Source organism: Morus notabilis, unplaced genomic scaffold (genome assembly GCF_000414095.1).
Source record: "Morus notabilis unplaced genomic scaffold, ASM41409v2 Scaffold662, whole genome shotgun sequence".
Lineage (NCBI taxonomy): Eukaryota > Viridiplantae > Streptophyta > Magnoliopsida > Rosales > Moraceae > Morus > Morus notabilis.
The window spans coordinates 219,702-229,431 of record NW_010364997.1 but is presented as its reverse complement, the minus strand read 5'-3'; the positions used below and the strand labels follow the sequence as shown (position 1 = coordinate 229,431).

Below are 9,730 nucleotides of genomic sequence, written 5' to 3'. Positions count from 1 at the left end.
TTAGGCTAACATTTATATCATCCCTGATCATGCTTAAATTCAACGTTATGCATTACTTATAATATGTGATGTTTCATGACAGTAAAAGTAGCTTAAAGAAAAAAATAGTCCTCATGGCACTCTAGAAGTTTTTATCAAATGCGCATGTGTAGGACCTACCTCTCGTGTCTACACCGCGCATGGTCAACTGTTCTATCTGACTGAACTAATTAGCATGGTTAAAAAAAAAAAATCCCAAGTCAAAAACTACATTAAAAGCATTGATAGTATTTACTGGAGCAGAAAATGTCCTTGAATTCCCAGTTTGAAAACAAGTCACTGAAAAGATAGTACAACAAAACTCTTAACTAGCGTTCCATAAAAAAAATATTTCGAATGCAACTGCTCACGATTTGGCTCCCCAAATTTGCTTTTATAGATTTTGAAACCTAAAAAATACAGATACTCCATGTTAATTGAATAATTTTGAGGGAATAACTACTTAACTAAAAACAGATCACGAACGAACAGGCTAAAGAACTGATATCTGTGCCATTACCAACAAATTTTACTCTCATTCTGCCTAATTTTACTCGTGATGCGAAATTTCAACTTGTATATTCTTTTCTTGGATGCAGGTTTTCTTAAAAAATTTTACCCTCTCTTTGCATTCAAAAGTTTACTAACATTTCGTATTACTCTACTTACCGTTGTTTCCATTGGACACCATGTCATGATATAAATTGAGTCCCAAAACTGAGAGCATGGCATTCGAGATTTCTCGTGTTCAGCTGCAAATAGGAAAACATCAAATTACTCAGGATCAAAGAATCTTAATCCATTTTATCTATCTGTGCTGTGAACTACGTACAAAAGGGGGAGAAATATAATAAAAATAAAAGTATGATGTAGTAAGAATAGATGATGATACTTAGATTCCCCGTAGATTCATAACTTAGGTCCCGTTCAGTTCACCGATTCGAGTTTTGCTATAGTAAAAAGCTCTCAGAAACAATCACATCTAACTTTTTTACTATAATATAAAGCTCTCACATAAGTCACATCTCAACTCAAATTAAAAACTCGAATCAGCGAACTAAACAGGTCCTTAGTTTTCCAAAAAAGGAAAAAAAAAAGGTAGGATAAAAAGTTTTTTGAATGCTACAACTTACCACGACGGCAATTCCCGTCTCACAAAATTTTGGGATGCAAATGAGTCTGACCATCTGCCCTTCTGACCCTAGAGTTCAATAAATTGTTAAATGAAAGGGTAGAAGCAAAGAACACATGAAATCTTTTTCTTGTTTACTTTCAAACGTGAAAAGCACTTTTTCTTTTCTAGTTGATGGTGATGACTGCAGATGAGAATACCTGTTAATAAACGAGTATCATACTTGTCCTGATTACCAACAAAGTAAACATGAGGACAAATCTCAATCAAGAAGGGGTCCATGTCAGTGAAAGGATAACACCCTGCAAGATACAAATAACCGGATTATCAATCAGCCGTGCGCGACGCAGTAAAAGAAATACCGTGAAAAGGTCAATACATCAACCAGTTTTCCTGATTTATAATTATCATATTTTTGGACAATGTATAGTACTACCAAGTTGGCCGGTAATGCAGATAGTCAAATTCTCCAAGGCAAACAAGTTAAATGCGATGTGTAGCGTACGTGTTTTGACTAACAGACTAAACAGATGAAAAAAAAAAAAGGTGAGGTTGTACCAAGAGTATTAGGTGCTGTTGGTGCTAGATGCCTCCACTTTAACGTTCTTTCCATAAATTCAAGCTTATCCTTTGCTTTTGAGTACTTCTCAAGGTCATCTATATTTTGACCTGATGTTCCAAGAAACCTGAAATCAACCGACAAACCATGTTAAAGTAAAGTCCATTCGATTAATATAACAACGTCAAATTGTGTCTATAGTTTACCTGATATTATCAAGCTCGAAGCAGTGAGGGTTAGTACAAGATCTGAACGTGTTATAGGCTGATGATCCTGGAAAAAGATACCTATTCAAAGGCTGAAATACAAGAGGGTATTAGCAACGAAAACATTTATCAGGAAAAAAATAAATAATGACTGAATACTAACAAGGACATACAACAACCTGCTGTGGTAAGGAAAAGTTAGCAGGGTCGTCGGAACCTGGCATGATTTCTATAGGCAAACCTGCAGCAATCTAAAACAAGTAAAATATGAACAATTCAATTCATGATAAAGGGACATTATAGAGGTGACTTAATAATAAAAACAAGGAAAGAACCTGAGTCAACAAAATATCGAGCTCTTTGATTGGCTCAGACAACCTTGATTGATCTTGCGAAGCCAAATTCTGAGGGAAAACAAAAGAGACCACATAAGGAAATGTGTATAATAGTCAATCATCAGTAACAAAATTGGACACGTCATAAATCTCATCAGAAAAAGAAAATTTTAAACCATGTTGTTGAAATCCCGAATGGTTAGGGATAATGTTAGTTATTGTTAGGGATAATGTTCCCTATTCAGGATAGATTGTTTTCTGATTTGATTTAATTTAAAATAGATCACTTTCCTGATCTCTAGGCCTAAGTTCTAGGAGATTTGATTTTCAACGTTGTATTATAAATTAGGAACCCTAATGTACCGAATTATTCATTCAATATAGAAAATAGAAAGCAATATTCTAGCTTTCATGGTATCAGAGTCGAGGAGTGTCTAACCTTGGCAATCGATGGCAAAGTCCACGTCCTCAGAGACCACAGGCGAGACGACGACAGAGGTCATCAACACCATGGCGTCGAACGGATCTGAGAACTCTACCTTCCAATTCACGGTTGAGAAACTCAACGGGAAGAATTTTCTCGAGTGGGCTCAATCAATCAAATTGGTGATCGATGGAAAAGGCAAACTGGGGTACCTCACCGGTGAAACAAAGAAACCATCCTCCAATGATGCTTCTCTGCAGAAGTGGAAATCAGAGAATTCAATGGTAACCGCGTGGTTGGTCAACTCTATGAAGCCTTCAATCGGAAAAACCTATATGTTCCTACCAACCGCAAAAGAAGTCTGGGATTAGTTATGGCAGATGAAGCAAGAAGAGAGGGAAGTCACCGAATATTACACAGAGATGAAGGCTCTTTGGCAGGAACTCGATCTGAGTAATGAGGAAGAATGGGAATGCCCTAGCGATAGCGTGCGATTCAAGAAAAGGCTGGAGAACGAGAGAGTTTTCGAGTTTCAGGCTGGACTCAGCCGTGAGCTAGATGAGGTAAGAGGAAGGATCCTTGGTCGGAGACCGCTACCCTTCATCCGTGAAGTCTTCTTAGAGGTGAGACGAGAAGAAAATAGGCGCAAGGTAATGCTGAAAACCCCTGCCCCCTCTGGACCGACTGGTTCTGGACCATAATCTTCTGCGCTGCTGACTAGGAGGACGTCGAATGGACCAGGCCAGAGCCAACAAAGGAAAAAACCCTGGTGTGAGCACTGTCATAAAACCGGCCACACCAAGGATACTTGCTGGGAGTTGCATGGAAAACCACCCGATTGGAAGCCACGGCAGATGAACAAGAATTGAGGATATCAAGCCTCGGTTGATGATCAGAAGGAGCAGAAGGTGGATGCCAGCAGCAATGAGTCTCAAGCCAAGACTTCATTCGGTCAGGAACAGATGGAACAACTTTATAGGATGTTCTCAAACTTCCAATCTACTGGTCAGTCCTCCAATAACGTACCTTCTGGTACACTAGCCCACAGAGGTAATTTTTTAAAGGCCCTGAGCACCACTTCAAAAAACAGAAATCCATGGATTGTCGATTCTGGTGCGTCTGATCATATGACCAGTAATTATCATATTTTTTCCACATACTCACCTTGTGCCAGCAACATCAAAGTAAAAATTGCAGATGGTTCACTCTCGACAGTTGCAGGAAAAGGGACAGTATAAATCTCCGATTCTGTAACCCTAGAATCCGTCCTCCATGTCCCAAGCTTGTCTTGCAATTTATTATCGATTAGCCAATTGACAAAAAATTCCAATTGCTCTGCTAAATTTGTTCCCTCTCACTGTGTTTTTCAGGACCTGTCGTCGGGGAAGATGATTGGCAGTGCTAAAGAATATGAGGGACTCTACTACTTTGATGAGGCTCAGGCGAGTGGACAGCTTCAAACTACAATTTGTGATTCTGCATATACTTCTAGGAATAGTGAAATTATGTTATGGCATCTTAGAATGGGTCATCCTAGTTTTCCGTACATGAAACATTTGTTTCCTTCTATTTGCTCCAATAAAGATATTTCCGTTTTCCAATGTGAAATTTGTCAGTTTGCTAAGCATCAATGTACTTCATTTAAAAAATCAAAGTATAAACCCTTGAAACCATTTACCATGATTCACAGTGACCTATGGGGTCCTTGTATCTCTACTCGTATTCACACAAAATGGTTCGTCACGTTTATTGATGATCATAGTAGAACTTGTTGGGTCTACCTTTTGAAAGAAAAAACGGATGTCCGTGGAGTGTTCAAAAATTTTTACTCCATGGTTCAAACGCAATTTTAAACTCAAATTCAGATTTTGCGACCATATAATGGGACGGGGTATTTTAACACTATCTTAGGGGATTTTCTAATGGCAAAAGACATAATTCACCAAAGTTCTTATGTCGACACTCCCCAACAAAATGGAGTAGCTGAACGGAAAAATAAACACTTGCTTGAGGTTGCCCGAGCATTGATGTTCACTGCCCATATGCCTAAAATGTTCTGGGGAGATGCTATCTTAGCATCTGCCTATCTTATCAATAGGATGCCCAGTCGAATCCTCTCCTTTGAAACTCCACTCAATACTCTAAAGAAAGCCTTTCCCACTTCACGCCTACCCTCACCTTTACCCCTCAAGGTGTTTGGCTGCACTACATTTGTTCACGTCCACTCTCAGCATCGGAGTAAATTAGATCCTAGAGCTACTAAGTGTGTCCTCATTGGCTATTCCCCTACACAAAAGGGCTACAAATGCTTTGCCCCCTCCACAAAGAGGGTGTTCACTAGTCTTGATGTTACCTTCTTTGAAAACACTCCGTTCTTCCACAAAACTTCTCTTCAAGGGGAGATCTCTAATGAAGATCATTTTGTGGACTTTGAACTTCTTCTTTCTGAGTCTATCCTAAACACTGAAAACACCACTACCTTTCCTTCTCATTCTAATATGCCATATACAGAAGGACACTTGAAGTCAGGGGGAGATGTGGGAGAGCAAAAGAACAGGGAGCTGCTTGTCTACTCAAGAAGGCCAAAGTCAAAATATCAAGACAACCTCACTTCCGAAGCACCAAGAGAATCCAACCCGGTGATAGATCCAGGTATGACCAAGACCATCACAGAAGAAGGTATCTCTAAAACCCCTGAAATCCCGGATATTGATATTCCCATAGCTCACAGGAAAAAACCACGATCATGTACACTTCATCCCATCTCCAAGTTTGTGTCACAAGAAAACTTGTCTAATGGTTTCCAAGCCTTTGTCTCTAATCTCAACAATACAGAAATTCCAAAGAATGTGCAGGAGGCACTAGCCATTCTGGAGTGGAGAAATGCTGTCATGGAGGAAATGAAAGCTTTCAAGAAAAATGAGACGTGGGATGTAATGGAGCTACCGAGAGGGAAGAAAACAGTGGGTTGCAAGTGGGTATTTACCCTCAAATACAAAGGGGATGGAACAGTAGAACGATACAAAGCTCGACTCGTTGCCAAGGGTTTCGCACAAACCTATGGCATCGACTACACCGAGACATTCGCTCCTGTGACAAAAGCTAAACACGGGTCGGGTTCTTCTATCCTTGGCATCTAATCTAGATTGGCCGCTTCAGCAACTCGACATCAAGAATGCCTTCCTGAACGGAGAATTAGAAGAAGAGGTCTATATGGACATGCCATCGGGATTCAGTAAAGGGCAGGAAGACAAGCGAGTGTGTAAACTCAAGAGATCACTTTATGGCCTTAAGCAGTCCCCAAGAGCGTGGTTCAACAGATTTGCAAAAGTGATAAAGGATCAAGGATATTTACAGGGTCAATCAGATCATACCATGTTCTTCAAACAAGCCAAAGATGGGAAGAGGGCGATCCTAATAGTCTATGTGGATGATATAATCCTTACTGGTGATAATATAGCATAAATGGAGAGGTTGAAGAGTATTCTTGCTACGGAGTTTGAAGTGAAAGATTTGGGGCAAATGAGGTATTTTTTGGGAATGGAAGTTGCTAGGTCAAAGAAAGGAATCAATGTCTCCTAGAGGAAATATGTCATTGATCTTCTCACAGAAACAGGTATGCTTGGATGCAAACCAAGTGACCCCGATTGAAGCAGGGAAGAAGATGGTAGACGATGGAAAGTTGGTTGATAAAGACAAATATCAAAGACTAGTAGGTAAGCTAATATACTTGTCCCATACTAGACCTGATATTGCATTTGCAGTTAGTGTGGCTAGCCAACATATGCACTCACCAAAGGAAGCTCACTTGGAGGCAGTATACAAGATACTTAGGTATCTCAAAGGATCACCTGGCAGAGGATTATTTTTCAAAAGGACTAGCTGCAGAGGGATAGAAGTCTATACAGATGCAGACTAGGCAGGTTCAATTGAAGATAGGAAATCTACTTCTGGATACTGTATGTTTGTATGGGGGAATCTAGTAACCTGGATGAGCAAGAAACAAAATGTGGTGGCTCGGAGCAGTGCTGTGGCGGACTTTAGAGTAGTTGCCCAAGGAATATGTGAAGCACTATGGCTGAGAAAACTACTAGAGGAGCTCCAAATTATAGTAGAATTCCCGGTTAAACTCTACTGTGATAACAAAGCGGCAATTAATATATCACTCAATCCAGTCCAACATGACCGAACCAAGCATGTAGAAGCGGATAGACATTTCATTAAAGAAAAGGTAGAGAAGGGAATCATTTGTATGACCTATGTTCCTACTCAAGATCAAGTTGCAGACATCTTCACCAAAGGACTCGCAAGACAAAAATTTGATGACTTCTTAAGCAAGTTGGAAATGATTAACATATATGATCCAACTTGAGAGGGAGTGTTGAAATCCCGAATTTATGGTTAGGGATAATGTTAGTTATTGTTAGGGATAATGTTCCCTATTCAGGATAGATTGTTTCCTGATTTGATTTAATTTAAAATATATCACTTTCCTGATCTCTAGGCCTAAGTTCTAGGAGATTTGATTTTCATAGTTGTATTATAAATTAGGAACCCCAATGTACCAAATTATTCATTCAATATAGAAAATAGAAAGCAATATTCCAGCTTTCACATGTTCCCCTCCATAAAGAAATGGGTAGTTAACTAAAACTTACGTCTAAGATTCACTACAGGTAGATGAAAATATAGCAAAGACAGGGTGACTATAAATCTAAAGACATCTACCTGTCCATTAAGAAATCCACGAGGAATTTCAACAGAGTTCCCAGCAATTACAACTTGAACTATCTGCGCTGCAATACCTTGTTCCTGTTCAATTTATGGTTCCATGAAGTTAGAGTATCGAGACATTTGTCATTTCTTGAGCAGCATTAAATTGGAAAGAATTGAGAACCTTCTCATCTCCTAGATGTCCCGTTATGTGATCAACAAGAAGCTGAAATTGAAGGGGGTTAGAAATGCTGCTCCCAATTCGTAACCCAGACACAAAAACAACATACTTGTCTTCTTCTGCAAGGAGTCAAGCCAAGCATTATATTCCTAGCAGTTCTATGATTCTACTTTTTTTTGCTCTGAAGTTCTATGATTCTACTCGGTAGTTTTTCTTTCCATAAATAGAAGGCAACAAAGGCACTTAGTTTAAAAGATTAAAGCAGAAGAAGAGGTAACCAAGATTGTACGTGATTTAAGTGACCGCTCTATCTGGGGCGGCAGGCCAGCTTCGAGGACATCTTCAACTGAAAAGTCACCAGCACCTGCCTTCCCATGCAAAGCGACAACCACCCCTGCACTTGTACCATGTTAGTCCACAAATAACAAGCTCTGCGTGCATCATAATTGACATTGCATTGTTATTGTCAGGTATAAGATGTTGAAATTTCTAAGGGAAAAAGAAACAATTCGAAAACTGCTAAATGTGTAAAAATAATATGCAAAAAAAGGAGCATTAAAGGAGAAAAAACCACACATGTTACGGTCTAAAGAAATGGAAGAGAATTCCAGATATTTACCGATGCAATAATGTATCATGATCAAATCTACAAGACTTATATGTATCCAGACCCAAAAGTAATGTCTTTTCACGTTAGCTTAAGACAAATGAAGATGCCATCATAAAAATTAGCCTTGTAATTTGTGATAATGTTATATGTTAACTCTATGATAGATACCTGTAACATAGACAGAAGCTGAAAGAACACTTCCCCCAAGCTTAACTCTTCCACTTTCATCTTCCAAGATCAGACGGTCATCTGGGTGCATAAAATTATGTGGCTTCACAAGTGGGGTAGCAGATCTCTGTAAACAGAAATTGCATACTTTACGGTAACAAAGATCCTAATCTCATCTCCAAAACCAATTGTCAAAAACATATACTATCAAGAAATTGGCACCACATTCCTTGATGACAACCATACCTCTTTAGAGTACTCATCAAGAATAGAAGATTTGAGTTTCATGTGCTTGTACAAGGTTCCAACAACAATGCATTCCTTGCCTTCTTCCAATTCTAAAACCGTGCATACTGAAACACAAAACACCAAAAACGTCATCTCTAAACCACACTACGGAACCCATTTCCTTATAAGATTACCATCTCCTCAAAGCTACAACATCCATTATATCTGTCGGTAAATTAGGAATGTATAGCTGTCCTAATTCTGTCCAAATATAGAGGAATGATGAGGATTGATAGCTAAAGTCAAGGGATTAGAATATTATGCAGTTTCCGTTTATTTTGATTTGTTTACTTATTTGTTTTACTTTCCTTATTTTGCTATTCTCTGGCTCATCTATATAAGGATGCCGGTTTATGTAAGAATTAGAAGAGGAAAAAGAGTGCTCAATTCTCTCCTAAAATGCCTTCATGGTATCAGAGCCACGGCTCTAAAAATTATTCTACCCTAGATGAATTACAAGCGAGCGATGACTGGTTCAAGTGGTGCTGCGGCTGAAGATGCACAGTCATAGAACACAGTTCCGGTGACCAGTGGAGGAGGTACAACTAGCAGCGGAGGAACAACCAGCAGTGGTGAAAATTTTCTGGGTTCGAATATACCTTTCCAACTAACAAACCATAGGCTGAGTGGTCAAAACTATCTGGAATGGGCTCAATCCGTGAAATTGGCGATTGATGGCAGAGGGAAGCTTGGCCATTTGACTGGAGAAACAACCATGCCGGCTGCAGGAGATCCGAAGATGGCGTCATGGAGGTCAGAAAACTCTCTAGTCACTGCGTGGTTAATCAATTCAATGGAGCCAGCCATTGGAAAACCACACATGTTTCTGCCGACAGCCAAAGATGTGTGGGATGCAGTTCTTGAGATGTATTCTGACATCGAAAATTCTTCTCAAATTTTTGAACTGAAAACAAAGTTGTGGAAAGCCAAACAAGGGGACCGGAATGTTACTATGTTTTATAATGAACTTGTATCCTTGTGGCAGGAATTGGATCTTTGCTATGAAGATGATTGGGAGTGTCCTAATGACAGTATCCAACACAAAAAAAGAGAAGAAAACGATCGTGTTTATGTTTTCTTGGCAGGTTTGAATCAA

At 39.3% G+C, this 9,730-nt stretch overlaps 1 protein-coding gene across 2 annotated transcripts in view; it reads right to left on the bottom strand.

Annotated features, from left to right (window-relative positions):
• Nucleotides 1-274: 274 nt before the first annotated feature.
• LOC21391287 (DNA polymerase delta small subunit) overlaps nucleotides 275-9,730 on the bottom strand; it is a 20,618-nt gene continuing 11,162 nt past the window's right edge. Inside the window, exons 3-15 of one of the 2 annotated variants that reach the window (XM_024171583.1) lie at nucleotides 8,593-8,699; nucleotides 8,347-8,473; nucleotides 7,858-7,962; nucleotides 7,572-7,687; nucleotides 7,403-7,486; nucleotides 2,251-2,319; nucleotides 2,095-2,166; nucleotides 1,916-2,007; nucleotides 1,709-1,836; nucleotides 1,351-1,452; nucleotides 1,152-1,219; nucleotides 688-770; nucleotides 275-428 (exon numbers count right to left, since the gene is read on the bottom strand). In XM_024171583.1, the coding sequence (XP_024027351.1) occupies nucleotides 711-770; nucleotides 1,152-1,219; nucleotides 1,351-1,452; nucleotides 1,709-1,836; nucleotides 1,916-2,007; nucleotides 2,095-2,166; nucleotides 2,251-2,319; nucleotides 7,403-7,486; nucleotides 7,572-7,687; nucleotides 7,858-7,962; nucleotides 8,347-8,473; nucleotides 8,593-8,699 (1,130 nt within the window). In that variant the 3' untranslated portion in view covers nucleotides 275-428; nucleotides 688-710. The remainder of the gene's footprint in view (nucleotides 429-687; nucleotides 771-1,151; nucleotides 1,220-1,350; nucleotides 1,453-1,708; nucleotides 1,837-1,915; nucleotides 2,008-2,094; nucleotides 2,167-2,250; nucleotides 2,320-7,402; nucleotides 7,487-7,571; nucleotides 7,688-7,857; nucleotides 7,963-8,346; nucleotides 8,474-8,592; nucleotides 8,700-9,730) is intronic. The other variant, XM_024171585.1, reaches the window with a different exon arrangement.